The sequence below is a fragment of the Lethenteron reissneri genome, chromosome 65, assembly GCF_015708825.2.
Source record: "Lethenteron reissneri isolate LAM-NWPU_2019-01 chromosome 65, ASM1570882v1, whole genome shotgun sequence".
NCBI lineage: Eukaryota > Metazoa > Chordata > Hyperoartia > Petromyzontiformes > Petromyzontidae > Lethenteron > Lethenteron reissneri.
In genome coordinates this window covers 9473038-9494046 of record NC_083843.1, presented here as the reverse complement: position 1 = coordinate 9494046, position 21009 = coordinate 9473038, and the positions used below count along the sequence as shown (strand labels likewise).

Below are 21009 nucleotides of genomic sequence, written 5' to 3'. Positions count from 1 at the left end.
CCAAAGTGTCCGCGATCCTCCTCCCCGGGACCGCACACGTCTGGTCCGGCCCCACCACCTCTCCCACCACCTTCCCCAGTCGCCCCGCCACCACCCTTGCCACGATCTTATAGTCCGCGTTCAGGAGGGTTATTGGCCTCCAACTTCCCAGGTCCCTACGCTCCCCCTTCCCTTTATAAATCAGTGTCACCAGGCCCTCCTGCATGTCGTCCGGTACCTGCCCTTCCTCCAACGTTTCCCTACAAATTTGCACAACATCCTCCTTCAGGAGTTCCCAGAATTTTATGTAAAAGTCCGCCGGGATCCCGTCCGGGCCTGGGGTCCTGTTCTTGTTCAGCCCCTTCACCGCCCCTTCCACTTCCTCCCATTGTATCCTCTCCCCTAGCACCTCCGGGTTCTCAACCCTCTTCCCCAATGCTCCCAGCAGCTCCTCCCGCCGCCCCCCATCTATCCCTTTACTTTTATACAATTCCCCATAAAAGTCCTCCGCTACACTAATCATCCCTTCCGTCGTCACCTGTCTACCCCTAGTAGGACTAACCAGCTCCCTCATTTCATTGTCTCCCTCCCTACCCGCCTTAAGGAAAAATCGTGTACACTGCTCCCTATCCTCTGTTGCCCTGACCCTCGCCCTATACACTAATTGCCTAGCCCTCTTTTCCAGGACTGAGGCTACCCTCCCCTTCATCTCCGCTATCCTTTCTGCCACCGGGAACCCTAGCTCCAGCAGCCCATACAACCTTTCTAACCTAGCGTTCCATTGTCTCAACTCCCTACCCACCCCCTTTCTTCTACTGTAACACTGAAAGAACTTCCTGATCCTACACTTTGCATGCCCCCACCACTCCACCCTCGTGGGGAAGCACACCTGCAGCGTCCTCCAGTTGGCATACGCTCGCTTGAAATCCTCCACCAACTCCTGCTCCGCCAGCAAGCCTACATTCATCTTCCACACTTCCTTCCCCCTCTCCACCACCCCTGGGATCACAAGCCCCGCCACCACCATTCTATGATCCGAGAGGGGGAAAGGTTCCACCCCCGCGCTGCCCACGTTTACCTTGTCGGAAACGAAGATAAAGTCAATGCGAGACTGTGTTCCCCCACTCTTGTCCGCCCACGTGAAACCTGGCCGCGTGCCGTGCACCCTCCTGAACGTATCCACCATCCCAAAGGTCCCCATCAGCTCCCTCAGTTCCCTGGAAGAGGAATCCAACTTCCTCCTCCCCTTCACCGACACCAGGTCCGCCAGGCCTAACGGGCAATTAAAATCGCCCCCCACGATGACCTGCCTCCTAGTGGCCAGTAGGCCCGCCAGGCTCTCCCACACCTCCTTCCTTTCCATGCACCGTACCGGGGCGTACACGTTTATCAGCCGAAGCTGCACGCCCTGGTAAGTAGCGTCTAGACAGAGAAGCCGACCCGGTATTATTTCCTGGGTCCCTTCTACACTCATTCCCCGTCTTCCTAGGAGGGTGACCACACCTGTGCACCTGCTCTCGTTGCTGCCGGACCAAAAGTACTGTCCCTTCCATCCGTCCAGCAGAGCCTCCGACCCTAGGGTGTAGGGGAGGTGACATTCCTGGAGGAAGATTACATCGCGTCTGGTGAGCTGCAGCCACTGCATGATTGCCCCCCTCCTTCCCTTCCCCTTCATCCCTCTCACATTGACCGATGCTGCGGATATGTCCATGCCGGGGCGTGATTTATCCCGTGTCGGACTCCGGCGCGTGCTCCCTCCTCCTGCCTTTGCCCACCTTCCCCTTAACCGTTTTCCTCCCCTTTGATTTACGGGGCTTTCCCTGGATCAAATGTTCCCCCCCCTCCCCCCACCTCCACCCCGACTCCCCCGAGTCCGGCGCGGATCCTGAAGGGCTCGTGTCTTCCTGGGGGCCAGCTCCTATCAGGACTCTGTCCCGCTTCCTTTTCCTCCCCCCCACTTCCTCCCATGTTTCCTCCGCCTCTTCCTCCATCCGCTGCCCCACCTCGCCCTCCTCACCCGTCACCTCCGACCAGTTCCCCAGCGGCGTTCCCGAGTCCTCCGTGCCGTCTCCCCTTCCCTCCTCCGCCTCCTCCAGTGGTGGTGGTGCTCCCTCCCCCGCCGATCCCCCTCCCTCACCCTCCTCGGGGGGCCGCGGTTCCTCCACCTCCCCTTTCCCTTCACGCTCCCGGCCCGCTTCCCGCCCGGCAGCCTCCGTCGCCTCCTCCACCTGGCCACTCCGCCATGCCCGCGCCCTGTTAGCGTAGGATTCAGGGCAGGTCCTGTACAAATGCCCTCTGCTGCCGCACAGGTTGCAAAGGGCAGGCTCCCCGCACTCCTCGACCGTGTGGTCCAGCGCCCTGCACCTGTAGCAAACGCGCGCCACACACGCTGCCGCCAGGTGCCCCCCCCCCCCACACCTCCTGCACAGCTTGGGCTGTCCCGCGTACACCACATAGCCCCTGTTTCCGCCGATGTTCAGAGCACTCGGGACATGCTTCAGTGACCCCCCTTCCGTCTTCAGACGCACCCTCCACTGCCTGGCCCCCGTCCATATCCCCGCCGCATCCAGCACCCTCTTGCAGCCCGACAGGACCACACAGTGCTGCCGCAGCCACACCTCCACGTCCTGGTCATGCAACGCTTCATTATAAAGGAACACGGTCACGACCTTCGTCTCCAGGTCCGATAGCAACCGCGTCCTCATAGACGCCAGCGGCTTCTCCCCCGCCTTCTCCTCGAAACGGGCAAAGAATTTTTGCAGCAGGATGTTGGTGGTGAAGCTCACATCGAATGCCCTCCCCCCCGGCAGGGCAATCAGGCAGTACAAGTCCTCCACCTCCACCTGCAGTATTCCCAGTACAACCGATCTCACGAAGGTCGTCCTGTCCAGGGTGACCCCCTCTTCCACATCTTCCTTAAACTCGACCCGCATGCAGTTGTGCCTCTTGGCCTGCAACGGGGTCAGGCCCGCCCCAGCTCCACCGCGCCACCTCCCCGCTGGGCCTCCCCGCACCCACCGGGCCAACCCCCGCAGTCTTCCCCCTCCACTGCCCCCCCCCCGACCCCTGGGCTGCGGGCGCCTCTCCCGCCCCTTCCCCCCCCCTCCGATCGGGGGTACTCCCACCCCCTCCTCCCGGTGCTCCCCCTCGTTCTCCTCCCCGCTCCTCCCTCCCCGCGCTCTCCAACCCCTCCACTCCCCCCACTCTCTTCCCATGTTGCGCCTCACCCGACGTCACTCCCGCACCAGACGGGCCCGCCCCGCTCCAACGGTCTCTCTCAGCGCCCCGGGCATCTTCCTCAGGCTGCGCCATGCGCCGCATCTCCGTCTCCATCTCCGCGTGTTCGCTGCAGCTGGGTCACTCCTCCCACTGCGCCCGTGACTCACCCACCCTCCGGCAGCAAGGCCACCCCAGACCACCCGGTCTGGGGCCCTCGCACACCCCGGGGTGGCTGGAGAACCCACGGGACACCGACGAGCCTCGACAGTGTATCAGGGAGAACCAGTTCAGGAACACGTTTCGCTGGTAATTGCGCCGGCATCTGCGGGCAATTCGCCAGAATGGTGAGGTTCTCCTGTGTCTCCCGTTCTTATATAGAGCAGCAGCAGGGTGACGTCATCATTAACTCATCAACTCATCAGGTGCCAAGATTCAAGGGGGGAGTGATTGTAATTATATACTAGATTTAGTAATCAGGCTATTGTTACGATGCGAGTTGTAGATTAGTAATCATTTGGAATGTGTTTTTATTGTGATTATGCTACATTAGTAATCAGTTAGTGGTTGTTTCCCTTATAAGTAATTGTAATGCATCTTATTTAATTATACGCTTCCAGGCCGCACTAAGCCTGTAGCTGTCATTCATAAGAAATTCAGAACATCTTATGAATATGATCAAAGATATTAAACTTAACCCTAATGATATTTTGGTGAGTTTTGATGTGATTTCGCTATTCACTAAGGTTCCAGTGAGCGAGTCGCTTAAATTACTTGATACACTGGTAAAGAATACAGGTTTACCAAAAGATATTCCGAAACTCGCAGACCATTGTTTAAATAACACTTACTTCTTATGGAGAGGCGAATTCTTTAAACAAAGGGAGGAAGCAGCAATGGGCTCTCCTTTATCTCCTGCTATAGCAAATTTGTACATGGAAAACTTTGAAACCAGAGCACTTGCCTCGAGCACATTAAAACCATCCTTTTGGTTTAGATATGTGGATGACACTTTGGTTGTCTGGCCACATGGTAAAGATACACTTAACGATTTTCTAAATCATCTCAATGCACAAAACCCGGCCATTCAGTTCACCATGGAAATGGAGGTGAATAACACACTCCCGTTCCTGGATATTTTACTTGGGCATGGCCCAAACGGTAAAATAACACACAGCGTTTACAGAAAGCCAACGCACACTGATGCCTATCTGAATGCAGATTCGCATCATCACCCAGCTCAGAAATCCTCTCTTATCAAGACGCTCATACATCGGGCTAAAACAGTGTCAGATGGTGAAAGTCTAGTGAGAGAGATTAAACATGTTAAAGAAGCACTAAGACAGAATGGCTACAATAATGCTCAAATTAACAGAGCACTAAAAGCCAAATCACGATCGCAAAGCAACACTGCTGAAAGCGATCAGATTATTAAAACAATAAAAATACCATTTATCTCAGGAGTAACTGATAAATTAGCCCGTGTTTTGCAAAAGCAAAACATTACAGTAAGATTTGGTACAGTACACAAAATTCAACAACTAGTAACGTGCACTAAAGACGAATTACCTAAATTATCAACAGAAGGTGTATATCGGATTAATTGTGTATGTGGCAGATGCTATATTGGACAGACAGGGCGTAACGTTAGTGTAAGACTAAAAGAACACCAGAGAAATATTAAACTATCACAAACACAACTGTCGGCAGTAGCAGAACATGCATGCCAACAGGGACACTCAATTGATTTTGACAACGTGGAAGTGTTGTGTAAAACTAGTTACTACTGGCAAAGCCTAATTAGAGAATCGATTGAAATTGAGAGAAACAGAAATAACTTTAATCGCTCAGACAGCTACAGGCTTAGTGCGGCCTGGAAGCGTATAATTAAATAAGATGCATTATAATTACTTATAAGGGAAACAACCATTAACTGATTACTAATGTAGCATAATCACAATAAAAACACATTCCAAATGATTACTAATCTACAACTCGCATCGTAACAATAGCCTGATTACTAATCTAGTATATAATTACAATCACTCCCCCCTTGAATCTTGTCACCTGATGAGTTGATGAGTTAATGATGACGTCACCCTGCTGCTGCTCTATATAAGAACGGGAGACACAGGAGAACCTCACCATTCTGGCGAATTGCCCGATGATGCTGGTTGCAATTACCAGCGAAACGTCGTACTCAAATTGTAAATGTTGTGGCTTCAACACACCGGTGGGCTAAAGCAGTGAACTATTTGTCTTTGTCAACGTGACACTTTTTTACTGATTAGCCGTGTCGGGTGGTGTAGGGTTACGACACATTTATAAATAAACGCGATCTAAACCCAAAAACGTTGATTATGAATAACATTGGTCGCGAAAGCCTACGTGTTAAACTGAAGCTAAATATACACACATACATATGTGTGTGATGATGCTCTTTGTGATAATATGGACAATTTGCTGTGTGTGCTGGTGCTGTCTGTGATAATCTGTATGTGGAACATCGGCTGTTTATATTGAGTGGGTGTTACAAACTGGATGCGTGTGACCATGCAATCTATTATAGAGGTTTTTGGCAAAGATCGCGTAAATATATAAATGTGTCGTTAAAACCCGCCACCACCCGACACAGCCAACTACATGCTAATTTCTCACATTAACATAGCCACTTCTGTGCCCTCGTCGTAGGAGGCCGCTCTCATATCTTACAATTACATGCTTATTTCTCATATTAACTTCACTAGCCCCGGCCACTGCTTTATAACCCTTGAGCTACACCTATTTCAAACCTTTTAAAACAGTCTGCCTTAGCAGCAGACCATGCTGTCCCACCTGATGATGGACGCTTGTGTTTCGCCCGAAACGTCGTGATTTATTTTATTTTATACCTACGTGACTTTACCGAAAGAACCAAAGATTATAGTAAGGGTTGTCACGTAAACAGAACATGCCAATTCGTCACTAGTACAGCACACCGGTGTGTTGGAGAGCCGAGCCAAGCCACAACATTTAAAACCTGAGGACGACGTTTCACAAGTAATTACAAATAGCTTCATCAAGCGACAGCCAGATTTGTGGAGAAGTCTTACTGTTTCATTCCTTATATAGAGGCGTAGATGTGGTGACCACGCAGCTGCGCTCTTGCACAATGTGGGGGGGGGGGGGTTACTAACGCAACATTTATTATGCATGTGCATTATGCGAGCCCTTTGAACTTGACCTTCCTGTCTATTGTGTTTATTAAAATAGCCCTACCAACGGTAATCCCTATTGAAGTACGCTGCCCTTTGTAGGCATGCATTTAAATAATATATTATTTGATTATTCGCTTGCACGCAGCACTAAGGCGGTAGCTATCCGAACAGTTAAAGTTCTATTTAAAGCTTTCGTGACTGCAGGGATTCATCTTCTTGGTTCTTTCGGTAAAGTCACGTAGAATGGAAACAATAAAATAATAAAAATAAAACATAATAAAATAATTCTCACGACGTTTCGGCCACAACGCAAGCAGCCGTCCTCAGGTGAAGAACAGGTATGTCGGAAAGACAAGACACCTGAGGACGGCTGCTTGCGTTGTGGCCGAAACGTCGTGAAAATTGTATTTTATTATGTTATTATGCCCATGCATTATGCAGGATTAGCAGCATCAAAGGGAGGGAGTAAGGTTAGAATTAATAAAGGGAAGGAATGTTAATAATATGGAGCCGCAGCAACTAATATGCTTATAGACTATACATTGACTTTAAACCCCTCGCCAAACCTCCTACGCATTTCACAAGTAGTACTAATCGCATATCTGCATTTCCCATAAATATGCTAAATTCCTCTTGATATGCAAATTATTTTGTCAAGACGCTCTTCGCTCCTCCATCCCAGCTTAAATAGTCGCTCCAAGCCTGGGGCGTGCCATTCAGACTCTGTCTTCTCGACAGACCTGTTCTCCACCTGAGGACGGTTGCTTGCGTTGTCGCCGAAACGTCGTGAGAATTATTTTATTATGTTTTTATTTGTATTTTTATTATTATTTTATTATTTCCATTCTACGTGACTTTACCGAAAGAACCAAGAAGATGAATCCCTGCAGTCACGAAAGCTTTAAATCGAAAAATTATTTTGATTTCTTTCAATTTCGATATATTATCTAATTAGTCTTGCCCAGTAGTAGCTAGTCTTGCACAAAACTTCAACATTATTAAATCAATTGAGTATCCTTGTTGGCACGCATGCTCTGCTACTGCTGACAGTTGTATTTTGGAGAATTTAATGTTTCTCTGATGTTGTTTTAACATTTACCACATGTGCAGTTAATCCTGTACACACCTTCTATTGATAGCTTCGGTAATACATCGTTTGTACCAGATATTATTTTTTGTATTTTATGTATCGTGCCAGATCTGACTCGTATGTTCTTTTCTTCCAAACATCTGGCTAGTTTTTCAGTTACTCCCGCAATTTATAGTATTTAAATCGTTTTAATTTGGTTTTAGTGTTCAATGCCCTGTTGATTTGTGCATCATTGTAACCGTTAATTTGCAGCGCTTCTTTAACATTTTCAATTTCACTTCTCAGACTATCACCATCTGACACTTTCCTAGCTCAATAATAAGAGCAGATTTCTGTTAGGGGTGATGGTGTAACTCTGCATTCAGATAGGCATCAGTATGCGTTTTCTTTCGGTAAACACTGTGTTATTTTACCATGCTAAAGTTGCTTAAATAGAGGACTGCATATTGTGTGGGACACAGGTTCCATTTAATGGTGCTGCATTTTAAACGTTGTCTGCATGTGGTGATGCTGTGTGTGTGATGACGCTGTGTGTGTGTGGTGATGCTGTGTGTGTGTGTGGTGATGACGCTGTGTGTGTGTGTGGTGATGCTCTGTGTGTGTGTGGTGATGCTGTATGTGTGTGGTGATGCTGTATGTGTGTGGTGATGCTGTATGTGTGTGGTGATGCTGTATGTGTGTGGTGATGCTGTATGTGTGTGGTGATACTGTGTGTGTGTGTGTGGTGATGCTGATTGTTTTTTGCTAATCGTTGTCACAGGGGAAAGGTTCCTAAGAAGTCTCCGTCCCCAGCTCCTACTCCACTGGACACCTCCACGATCCGCTCCCTAGAGAGAGTCATGGGCCGACTGCTCCCTCTCGTCTGTGAGTTCATCACTCCTGCCCCAGTGTGGAGGGGAGACCTTGGCTATTGAAACAACTGAATCCAGATACTAGGATCCTGGGTTCAATCCCCAGTTCTAACTGGTACCCAGTATAGTCAATGTACTCATTGCTGTGTGTCTAACCTGAGCTTAGTCTCCAATCATTGCACAACAAACACAATCCTCCGTTGCTAATAGCACTTAGTTCACTCTCATTCAGAAGCGAGGGCATCAATATCAGTGTAAAATCATGATGCATATGACGCAGTGTTAATGGCCGAGACTTACAGAAGCAGAATAAGTTTCGTTTCGAGGCTGTTACATTTAGGCTCGAGCAACTTATATTCCAGGCTCAGGTGATAATTGTATCACTCTGCATATCATAAGATACGTTACAGTTACACAGGTAGTGTATTATATAAATGTTAATGTATAGCACACGCATGAGTGTAAATCGCTCTTACAGTGCTCTATTAATACTACATGTGTATGTTGAACTTGTTTCCCACCGCACTTAGCCAACCGTGCTAATCGGAGGTGTGAATGTATAATTATTGAGTGAGGATGTCGTTGGCCAAAGTAACCATTGTAGCAGATTCATCTATTAGTAGAGGAGGTTTCTCGGTCATGGATGTCATCCTCAGACTAGAGCCAGACTACATCACCGTTGTAATGCAAAAGGTTCATTGTTAATGCATGAGGTGCATAGCCAGGCTAACTCAGCATTAGGTTTCATCTATATTGGTTGAGGCTGCTATATCCCTTCTAAGGCACCTCAAGGATTATTGGGATTGGGTGTTAATTCCCGAGGCTCACAGAGCCACACTGGGCTATAACTGTGGCTGACCATGTGTATCACTGTACATATGTTACAGGCAGATCTTCTTAGGGGCTTATGCCAAGGGTTTATTAGGGGCTTACGCCAAGGGACTATTAGGGGCTTACGCCAGTTACGGGCTAAGGGCTACTATAATTCTCCCCAGGGATAGGGTACTGGGACTCCTAACACACTGACTTACCGGGCTCTTCCCACTGCACCGGCCGAGGGCTCAACCAACATTGGCCGACCGGGTAAAGCAGCCACTCCTAACCCTCGTGCCAGATTTCCCTTATTCCCCGTCAGCCCTACCCCTGGGTCACGACTTCCACCCTTCACGTTCCCGGGCTCCTGCGACGACCCCGCTCACGTAACGGGCTCCAGCTTAAGTACCCCAGGGAGACATGACGCCATCGCCCCGCCCCCGTGCATGACGTCACTGCCCGTGACGTAATCGTACAGGAAGGTATGCATGAAGTCACATCCTGTGACGTCACCGCACCAGAAGGTGAGCGTGACGTAATGTCCCCGACTACTCCTCTACACATACATTACTATTGCCCATGTATTGTAATACCTCTACGTTAACATACAGCACACACACGAGTGTAAAGGAGTATTACATGAGCTCTATTAACACTATACGTGTGTATTATTGAATGAGGATGCTGTTGCTATGCTGTGTGTGTGAGTGTTTTACACAGAGGCACTGTGGCTGAGATTATTATGATTCATTATTAGTACTTGAGGCTGCGATATCCAGCAAGGTTCAGTGTTAATGCTGAAAGCTCTAAGAATCAAAGGCACCTTTAGGATTCTGTGTTAATATTCAGAGGTTAATCAGACAGCCAGCCAAGGGCTGGACCTTGGTTGACCGTGTAAATTACTACCTAGACAAAAAGGTAAATTACTATAAAACATATATCAATATACCTACATATTAAAATATAGCACATACACACAGATGAGTGCAAATCACTATTACATGAGCTCTATTAACACTACACCTGTGTATAATTGAGTGAGGATGCTATTGCTATTCTGCGTGTGAGTGACACACACACACACGCGCTATGGCTAAGATGTTTAGGATTCATTATTACTGGTAGGAACGAAGTGGACCAGACCACCAATAGATTAATGTGTCCGTCCGTCCGACTGTCCGTCCGTCCGTCCATCCCTGTATCAACATCGCCCCCTACTGCAAACACTTGGCATGACCCTACAAAAACCTTTAGACTCAGTGACGCTATCCTGGTAGCAACATCGCCCCCTACTGCAAACACTTGGCATGACACGTGTAACATTCCCTTATTCCCTGAGATAGCTTTTAATTAAAACTTTTAATTAAAACTTTGAAATTAAATAAAAAAAACTCACAGTGCCCTAAAGCCTACAGCTGTAGCAACATCGCCCCCTACTGCAAACACTTGGCAGGACCCTACAAAAACCTTTTGACTCAGTGGGGCTTTCCTGGCTTAACAAGTGTAATAATAAACTTCGCTTCAAATTTACTTTACTGAAACGCAGCACGTTTTTTTAACACAGAGACAAGAAACATTTATTAACACAGAGACGAGATACATTTAATCGCCGTATTTTTTTGCACGAAAAGCACGGCGCGAGGCCTAGTGCTGCAGGCTTCGCGAGGCCTAGTGCGGCAGGCTTATTAACACAGAGATGAAACGCAGCACGTTTATAAAAAAAAATTACTTTCCTGAAACGCGCACGTTTTTTTAACACAGAGACAAGAAACATTTATTAACACAGAGACGAGATACATTTAATCGCCTTAATTGTTCACGAAAAGCACGGCGCGTGGCCTAGTGCGACAGGCTTCGCGAGGCCTAGTGCGGCAGGATTCGCGAGGCCTAGTGCGGCAGGCTTCGCGAGGCCTAGTGCAGAAGGTGGTGGTGGGGGGTGGTGGTGGGGGGTGGTGGTGGGGGGTGGTGGTGGGGGGTGGTGGTGGGGGGTGGGGGGTGGTGGTGGGGGGTGGTGGTGGGGGCTGGTGGGAGGGGTGGTGTTGAGGGTGGTGTTGGGGGGTCTTTAAATCTCACAGCGTTTCTTGTCAAAACAAACACTTTTAATTAACGTTACACTAGAATACAGTAATTTTTTTCTTTAACTCCTCTATACCCGGTCGATATCCCTGTACCGGTACTAAGTATTATTCCTACCAGCCCACCCCGCAGGGTCATGTTAGTGCTTTAGGCAGCGTGATACAGACACATTGAGGATTCTTAGGGTTCAGTGTTACAGCCTGATGCTCTCAGAATCAAAGGCAACTTTAGGGTTTATTAGACAGTGAGACCAAGGCATAAGCTGAGTTGTCCGTGTAAATCGCTACACAGGCAACAAGTAAATTACCAAAGAACACGAATCAACATATACCAATACGTTGATATAGACAGAGATCCCTTGCATGGCCTTAACAGACTGTTGGGGCAAGTGCGGTTAGCGAGCTCCTATGACGGGGTGGGTGGCTGGCACCACGCCCGACCGCCTTTGTCTCCCAAGTGGCGATGTTTACACACCGCAGTATGTACTCATTTGAGCCTCAGTCGACCTAGGGGAGACCCAGGACCGAGTCTGATAATCGTCACTGGTGTTGGCCGTGAGCAAGAATCAAAATCGGGTCACTGCGCTAAGCACTGCACTACCGCTCCCCACGACCATTTATCATTGTTTATGTATAGCACACACACATACGAGTATACATCACTACACTATCACACACACACAGAGTGTACATCACTACACTATCACACACACACAGAGTGTACATCACTACACTATCACACACACACAGAGTGTACATCACTACACTATCACACACACACGAGTGTACATCACTACACTAACACACATACACACGACTGTACATCACTACACTATCACACACACACGAGTGTACATCACGATACTATTGTAATGGGTTCAATTTAGGCGCACACACTTCTTGGGAGGCAACACTCATTTATTAATTAACACAACGTTTACTCAACAGTTACTCTTACTCTACACATAGGGTGGTGACCACCGACCTACACTAGCTAACACACAATTGTATTTTAGTCTCTCTCCAGCGTGACCCAGCCAGGTGGCTGCTGGCAGTCCGCTCACTGTAGGTCTTCTCTTCTGGCATCTTCACGAGGTGTCTTCATTCTTCTCAGGAACAGCCCTGCTCTGCCTTCACACCACCCTTATATCTCGTCTCTCTGGCGTGGCCGGCTCCGCCCAGGCCACGCCTCCCTTCCCAGGCCACGCCTCACTTCCCAGGCCACGCCTCACTTCCCCCACCTCTGGGAAGGTCCGGATCCCTCCAGCACGTGACCCCCCAGGCACCCCCTTGGGGCCCCCAGCCCTCGTACGGGCCAACACAGTAGTGACCGTTCTGTCACTACATCACCCCCTCCTGTATAAACACACAGCCGTCCCCGGCTGTAACACAACTGTGAACATCGAAAAGGTGTGCCTCCGAACCAGCAACATCAATAAATGACCGGCGACCGATAAGAAATACAATCACGTAATATATACAGAATCGACGAGGGTAAAAGGGAACCGCATAGAAAACGGGGAATTAACAACAAATATACATGAAAACTGGCTAACCCACTTACGCTACAGCACAGCCCCCCCCACCGTTAGAATCACGCATGCAATGACAGTCACCCGTTAGCACCCCCCCGCCTTTCCGACGTGGCGTCACAACCAGTAGCACGCGTCGGCCATATCGGGGGGGGAATTTCCATGTTACCACCCCACCGCCTTTCCGACGTGGCATCACAACCAGTAGCACGCGTCGGCCATATCGGGGGGGGGGATTTCCATGTTACCCCCCCACCGCCTTTCCGACGCGGCGTCACAACCAGTAGCACACGTCGGCCATATCGGTGGGATTTTAACCCAGTCTCTCTCCAAGACTCGCATCGCAGCATATAGCTGTACCGACCGAGCTGAGATGACCCAGTCTCTCTCCCAGACTCGCATCGCAGCATATAGCTGTACCGACCGAGCTGAGACGACCCATCGTTCACTCACTGCACAACATGCACCCTAACAACTGAGGGAACAGTCTCAACGTAACAGGCCAACTCCACCCGAACCTTACGAATCTCCAGCCCACTGTTTCAACGCGCCTCAGAGGGTCTCAACCTCCGAGCCGTCAGGTCAAGCTGTCAGCCATAGCATGACGGGACCACCCTCCCTGAGCCATGTGAGCGCACAGCCCACAAGGCTAGACAAGCCACAGAGTGTCTCGCTCTCCGGGCTGTCAGGTCAAGCCGTCAGCCATTGCATGACGGGACCACACACTCCGAGCCATGTGAGCACACAGCCCACTAGGCTAGACATACCACGGAGTGTTTCGCTCTCCGGGCTGTCAGGTCAAGCCGTCAGCCATTGCATGACGGGACCACACTCTCCGAGCCATGTGAGCGCACAGCCCACTAGGCTAGACATGCCACGGAGTGTTTCAATCTCCGGGCTGTCAGGTCAAGCCGTCAGGCACAGCATGACGGGACCACACTCTCCGAGCCATGTGAGCGCACAGCCCACTAGGCTAGACATACCACGGAGTGTTTCAAGCTCCGGGCTGTCAGGTCAAGCCGTCAGCCATAGCATGACGGGACCACACTCTCCGAGCCATGTGAGCGCACAGCCCACTAGGCTAGACATACCACGGAGTGTTTCAAGCTCCGGGCTGTCAGGTCAAGCCGTCAGCCATAGCATGACGGGACCACACTCTCCGAGCCATGTGAGCGCACAGCCCACTAGGCTAGACATACCACGGAGTGTTTCAATCTCCGGGCTGTCAGGTCAAGCCGTCAGCCATAGCATGACGGGACCACAACGTTCATGTTAGACACGCAACACTCACTGGGCCATCCTGGTCAGGACCTGCGCCCCAAGATAGTGACAGCCAGCAGCACAATTCCAAATCCCTGGCAGCATGTCACCATCGCAATTTAACACCATCACAACACATACAATTTGAATTATGATCCCCCACAGAACTAATCCAATGCCGAACAGGTACGCACAATTTTTTTTTTTTGACGATCCCGAATATTCAATGGTCACAACAATACACCTCACATCCCGTATCCGTACACATCATCTCCGAGACTCGCATTGCAGCAATGCAGCTGTACCAACCGAGTGGAGAGAGCAATGCAATTTGACGGCAATTAACAGAAACGCACCCCCGATCCATGTAGAACACAAGGAGCATTCCCGCACAAAAGACATCATCTGTGCAACAACGGACAGGAACCAACCAGTGAGTTTGAAACAAACCGAACCTGTCACTTCAAAATCCCCTTCAACATTAACCATGGGACTCAGGGCATTCGAATTTTGAGAGAAAAAAACTGTACACAAACCCCAAGAATCGCCGAATTGATTAATACAGTATATGCAGTATACGAAGTTCGTACAGTCAATCATTTGGCACAATGCACCATCCAGTCCCCACATGGCAACACACACAATCAATACTCCAGACAATCCGTACATAGTAAATAATCACAAGCAAGTACCCAACATTCCATACACTGTTAACAATGACGATCAAAGTTTCTGACAGTTGCAAGTGACAATCACGAGCGAAACTCCATACAGTATACACAATAACAATGGTGATTTCGCAACACAACGATGTAACAACACGAGTCATTAACACGGCAACATCCACGGAACTCGGGACACCAACAACGAATTAATCATTAACTACACGCAGAAGATACCGATCTTGACGCCGTAATTAACAACAAACACTGGTCGCCGCGTCAATTTCTCACGCACACAACCGGACGAACACGCTCCGCAACCCAGCGAGTAAAAAAAACACACGATCGCAACCCGGCACACGCAAGATGGGTGAAAATTATTATTATTTTTATTGGGGCCGGGTGCTTGTCAAGTCACAACTCGCCTGGCAAACTGTGAATAGCGGAGGGCGGCAAGGTGGAGCACTGGAACGGCCCGAAGAATCTTTGATGGTGAACACGGCCTGCTCTTGCGAACCCATCCACCTCTCACGCTCGAGCAGAAGGCTGGAACTCCCCCTCTGCAGGCGTTGATGTCGGCGGGAGCGGCATTTCGGCAGCAGGAGCGGTGTTTTGGCGGGAACAGCGCCCCGACCAGCCGCCGAAATGGCGGGAACGGTGTTTTGGCGGGAACAGCGCCCCGACCAGCCGCCGAAATGGCGGGCCCACCGCGTGGCCCGCATGCCCGGGCCTCCCCCGCCAGCCCCCGCAGCGACGATGGTGTCCTCTCGCCGCGGCTCCATCGCTCCGTTCCCGATGGCGGCGAAGCAGCAGTGCGATGCAAGTCCCACCGCTCCGCGTGCAGCGCCATCTCTCTCTCTCTGTCACCGGGGCTGCCATCCCCGGGGCTGTCCGAAGGACGGTCGTCACACCATCCCCGTCGTACGAAGACGTCCAGATGAGTTTTGTATTTGTTTTTCGTGTGCCCATTTTACTTCCCTAGGATAACACCTAGCAATATTTATTTTTCCACAACTGACACCAAATGTAATGAGTTCAATTTAGGCGCACACACTTCTTGGGAGGCAACACTCATTTATTAATTAACACAACGTTTACTCAACAGTTACTCTTACTCTACACATAGGGTGGTGACCACCGACCTACACTAGCTAACACACAATTGTATTTTAGTCTCTCTCCAGCGTGACCCAGCCAGGTGGCTGCTGGCAGTCCGCTCACTGTAGGTCTTCTCTTCTGGCATCTTCACGAGGTGTCTTCATTCTTCTCAGGAACAGCCCTGCTCTGCCTTCACACCACCCTTATATCTCGTCTCTCTGGCGTGGCCGGCTCCGCCCAGGCCACGCCTCCCTTCCCAGGCCACGCCTCACTTCCCAGGCCACGCCTCACTTCCCCCACCTCTGGGAAGGTCCGGATCCCTCCAGCACGTGACCCCCCAGGCACCCCCTTGGGGCCCCCAGCCCTCGTACGGGCCAACACAGTAGTGACCGTTCTGTCACTACACTATCACACACACACACGACTGTACATCACTACACTATCACACACACGAGTGTACATCACTACACTATCACACACACACACACGAGTGTACATCACTACACTATCACACACACACACACACGAGTGTACATCACTACACCATGACACACACACACACGCGTGTACATCACTACACTATCACACACACACACGAGTTTACATCACTACACTATCACACACACACGAGTTTACATCACTACACTATCACACACACACGAGTGTACATCACTACACTATCACACACACACACGAGTGTACATCACTACACTATCACACCCACCTCGTGTGCCGTGTCGGCCTTCACAGGTGCTCACCAACACCACTTGCCCCTACAGTCTGTGAAAGGTGACACACGGGAGATGTTTGTGTTTGTTGTACACACACAGAGACGCTGCGGCGGTGTTGATATCCACGCTGCTGCTGTGATCCACTGCCTCCCACGGGCACTACCGCACAGTGGGGCTGAACGATGAATCGATTTCAAATCGAAGTCGCAATTGAAACAATGCGATTAGCAAATCGCAAAAGCTGCGATTTTTGAAAAGTGTTTTATTTTTTATTATTAGAACTTTATTGATTTAACTTAACAATTAATTCTAGATTTGAAGCTTTCGTGACTGCAAGGATTCATACTCTTAGGTTGTTTCGGTAAAGTCACATAGGTAAAAATAAATAAATAATAATAAATGAAAATAACTCAATTAAATCACGACGTTTCGGAGGCAACACAAGTCTCTGTCTTCAGGTGGGACCGTCACAGCTAAATTTACTGTATCACTTTATTTTATTATTATTTTACCTACGTGACTTTACCGAAAAAACTTAACCATTCTATGTTTGATAGTTCTATTTCAATTAGAACATTTTAATAAATACATGTTGGAAGCATAATCAACGTTTTTGGGTTTAGATCGCGTTATTTATAAATGTGTCGTAACCCTCCACCACCCGACACGGCCAATCAGTAAAAATGTGTCACGTTGACAAAAGACAAATAGTTAACTGCTTTAGCCCACCGGTGTGTTGAAGCCACAACATTTACAATTTGAGTACGACGTTTCGCTGGTAATTGCATCCAGCATCATCGGGCAATTCGCCAGAATGGTGAGGCTCTGCTGTGTCTCCCGTTCATATAGAACGGTGAAGTATGGTCAAATATCCCCCGCGACCCGCACGGCGTAGGGAGGCCCTCATCCAGCAGTGGATTGACAAAGCGCCCGTTACATGTCATCACACCGATAGCTACACATTACAACGTTGTATAACAATGCTCATTATGAATAGCTCTATTGTAGTGTACGTGCGTGTTAGTGCACGAGTGCTGTTGTTATAGTGGTGCTGTTGTTACACGGCTACTGTGATTATCGTTACTGCAGACGGACGCTCACCGACTGTGGACCCAAACTCGGCCCACAACAAACTCCAGATTTCCTTGGACCTCAGGACGGTGACGCGGACCGCTGTCTCCCAGGGTCGCCCCGATCACCCGCACCGCTTTGATGGCTGGCGACAAGCCCTGTGCTCCGAGAGCTTCTCGTCGGGTCAGCACTATTGGGAGGTGGACGTGGGGGGTGTGACGGGGTTCTATCAGGTTGGAGTCGCGTACGGGACGATCGCACGGAAAGGGAGTGGTAAAGAGTGCAGCCTGGGAGAGAACGACTCATCCTGGGTTTTATATAAATATAACAACAGCTGGGCAGTGCTTCATGGTGATGTAGTGACCTCAGTGCCGGTGAGGGATCCTCCCCGGAGAGTCGGGTGTCACCTGCACTGGGAGGCGGGGCTGCTGTCGTTTTACCGCGCCGACTCCATGGAGCTGCTGCACTCCGTCCACCACTCGTTTAGTCAATCGCTCTACCCCGCACTGTATGTGTGGGATGATGGTGACTCAGTGAGGATTCTGGATCTGAGTCGTGCGTCTTGAGAGCACGGAGTGTGAGCAGCGCAGAGAAACGCACAGATATTTGTCTTTAGTGTATAGAGGGGCATGTGCGTAGTGTGGGGTGGAGCGGTGGTGCAGTGTTTAGCGCACTCGTGGGGGAGGGCAGGGAACACAAGAGTGTGGAGCTCCACCGCGGGCGTGCTGGGAACACACGTCACGTGACGCTGCGGGGTGACGTGCGCAGTCCCCCTCGCGGTCACTCGCTCGTTGGGCAATAAACCCGGGGTGGGAATGGGATGGCATCACTAGGGGGGGACAACTCGTGGTGTGTGCTGAGCGTCGCTGGGCTAAAACATTTTTGTTATAACCAGCGGTCGAATGACCCCCTCCTCCCCCCCACCAAACTAGTTTTATTTTACAGGGCATAGAGAGAGAGAAGCCATTTAACACATAGTAGTAGTAGGAAGTTTTTCGCCACCAATATTATTAGTAAAGGTTTGTTTGGATTAATATTTTAATTATCTGCTCTCAGACTTGGACCTGTAAACCACAACCTTCGATTTATGGGATAACGCTTCTGCTGACAACAATGGAAACTGTGTTTTGACTGTGAAGTGGGTTAAAGTTTATGTTTTATTTTTTTTATTTTATTATTTCCCTTCTATGTGACTTTACCGAAAGAACCAAGAAGATGAATCCCTGCAGTCACGAAAGCTTTAAATCGAAATTTGGTTAAAGTTATTAAGCACCTGATATATATCTAGAGTGACGATCTACCTTACACTACAACACGACTAATATTGTCTCAACACGCATTAATAACACAGAGACACTGTGTGTTATTACAGGGATAGAGACAACGCAAACTCCAAATATACAGCAGCTTTCAGGGTCGTAATCCAACCCACGACCTCCTGCATACCAGGCGAGGGAGTTATCATCTCCGAGGCACCGCAGCGCCTCTCGTTAACATGAGACACCAATCCGTTGTGAACCCAACCTCGAGTCTCAGGGTATTTAGCAACATGTAGATGATTTGAGACGCATTGATTATCTCGTACCAGTTGTGTAATTGTGTGAACGCTAATCGCATTGTGCTCTGGGCTGGGGGTGAGAATTCTACGTGCTTCATTGCTGGCATGGGTTTGACTTGTTTTGCTTTTTTTATTTTTGTGACCCAGGTCACTCTTGTCAATGAGACTCATCCTGATCTCCTGAGTTCTCACCTCATTAAATTTAACTCGACTCGATCATCAGCAGAAGTATCATCAGCAGCAGAATTAATAACAGGAGCAACAGCATCAACAGCAGTAGCTCCATCATAATCATCAGCATCAGGAGTAGAACTAGTAACATCAATAATAATGGAATCATCAGCAGTAACAGAATCATCATCAGCAGCAGAAACAGCATCACTATCATCACTTTTGCAACCGAGACTCATCCTGGTCTCTTGAGTTCTCACCTGGTTAAACAAATCGACTTTAACACGTAGGCTTTCGCGACCAATATTATCAATGATTAAGGTTTATTGGGTTAGATCACGTACATTTACATAGACCTGATTGTGTTCTGGATTACCTGTGAATTGTAATCACATTGTATTGTGGGTCAAGGGTCAATGTGTTCTGGGTGAATAAAAAATAAAATCTGAAAATCTATTGTCAAGATTGTCATCCAGGCTGTGAATGTGACTCTCTCATAGCTGAGACTGACTCACTTGTGTAAACATGTATTTTTTTGGGATGGTTCCTGTTGTTTTGTTTGTATGGATGTTATATTTTTGGAGATTAAACCCGGGCACGGTTTGTAAATCTTCAGCCTACGCCTTCACAGCTAAGTGCTGTCTGTAGCCTTGGGCCACATTCCATGGCGCATCTCGTGGTATTTATAGCTGCACTCTCAGTCAGTTTGCTTGTTCCTCGTCACCATGAGCTATGATGATGAATGGATCCTGACTGATGGATGATGATGAAGAGCACGATGATGATAATGACAACGCTTGGTAATGACCACCACCCACTCACCTGCACCCAACACTCTCTTACCCGACACCTGCCACTCCCTAACCTACTACCCCCCATCCTATTGTAATAAAAGACTCCGTCAGGCACTGCTGGTCTCAATTGGTCTTTTATTCAAATTCTTTCTCCGCACCCCGCTGGTCTCCTCCGCGGACCAGCGTCGTCTCGTGCGCGCCCTCGCACGCGCTTCCTCCTCAGCTCCTCCACTCGTCCTCACACCCGGCTGGTCCTGACAAGGGACCAACGTCTCCTCTCGCGTGCCACGCACGCTCCTCTCGCGTGCCCCGCACGCTCCTCTCGCGTGCCCCGCACGCTCCTCCATTAGCTCCTCCTCGTGCGCGCCCCACACGCGCTCTCCCGTCAGCTCCTCTCCCGTCAGTCGCTCCGCTCCTCCCCGCTCCGCACACCGCTGGCCAACGGTGTGCCACCGAAGCCCCATCAGCCACGTGGCTGATGGCGCGGCGGCCACCCAACGTGGTCCCGCTTCTTCACTCCATCAACTGACCCCGATCTTTTCCGGGCTCCCCTCTATATCCTCTCTCCCACGTGACTTTGACTCCTCCCCTTCCGGATCGTCAGATCCGGCCTTCCCATACTGCCCCGCTGGCTCCACCTCCATTCACCTCGCTTCCCATTGGAGCCGAGGTGAACGGCGGCCCCTCCCACACGCACCCCATACCGGGCTCCGCCCCCAATACCCCGGGCCGTGTGATTTGGCCAGAGCCCAGCAGCAACCCCATTTACGCTCGCATTACACATATGTAATAAGAGCCTATGTCAGATTCACGTGGTGATCGGCTTGGCCGGTCCCGCTTTACAGCCAATGGGGGAAGAGCCTGGGAGCATGGCCCCGGCGTGATCACGGGATGTCAGCTAGCTGATTGGT

The 21009-nt window shown here is 49.7% G+C and overlaps 1 protein-coding gene across 1 annotated transcript in view; it reads left to right on the top strand.

The window, feature by feature from the left end:
• Nucleotides 1-19993, top strand: part of LOC133359579 (tripartite motif-containing protein 14-like) — a 28767-nt gene extending 8774 nt beyond the window's left edge. The window contains 2 exon segments of the mRNA XM_061578025.1: nt 8243-8346; nt 17594-19993. Coding sequence (XP_061434009.1) covers nt 8243-8346; nt 17594-18141 — 652 coding nt within the window. The 3' untranslated portion in view covers nt 18142-19993.
• The last annotated feature ends 1016 nt before the right edge of the window (nt 19994-21009 follow it).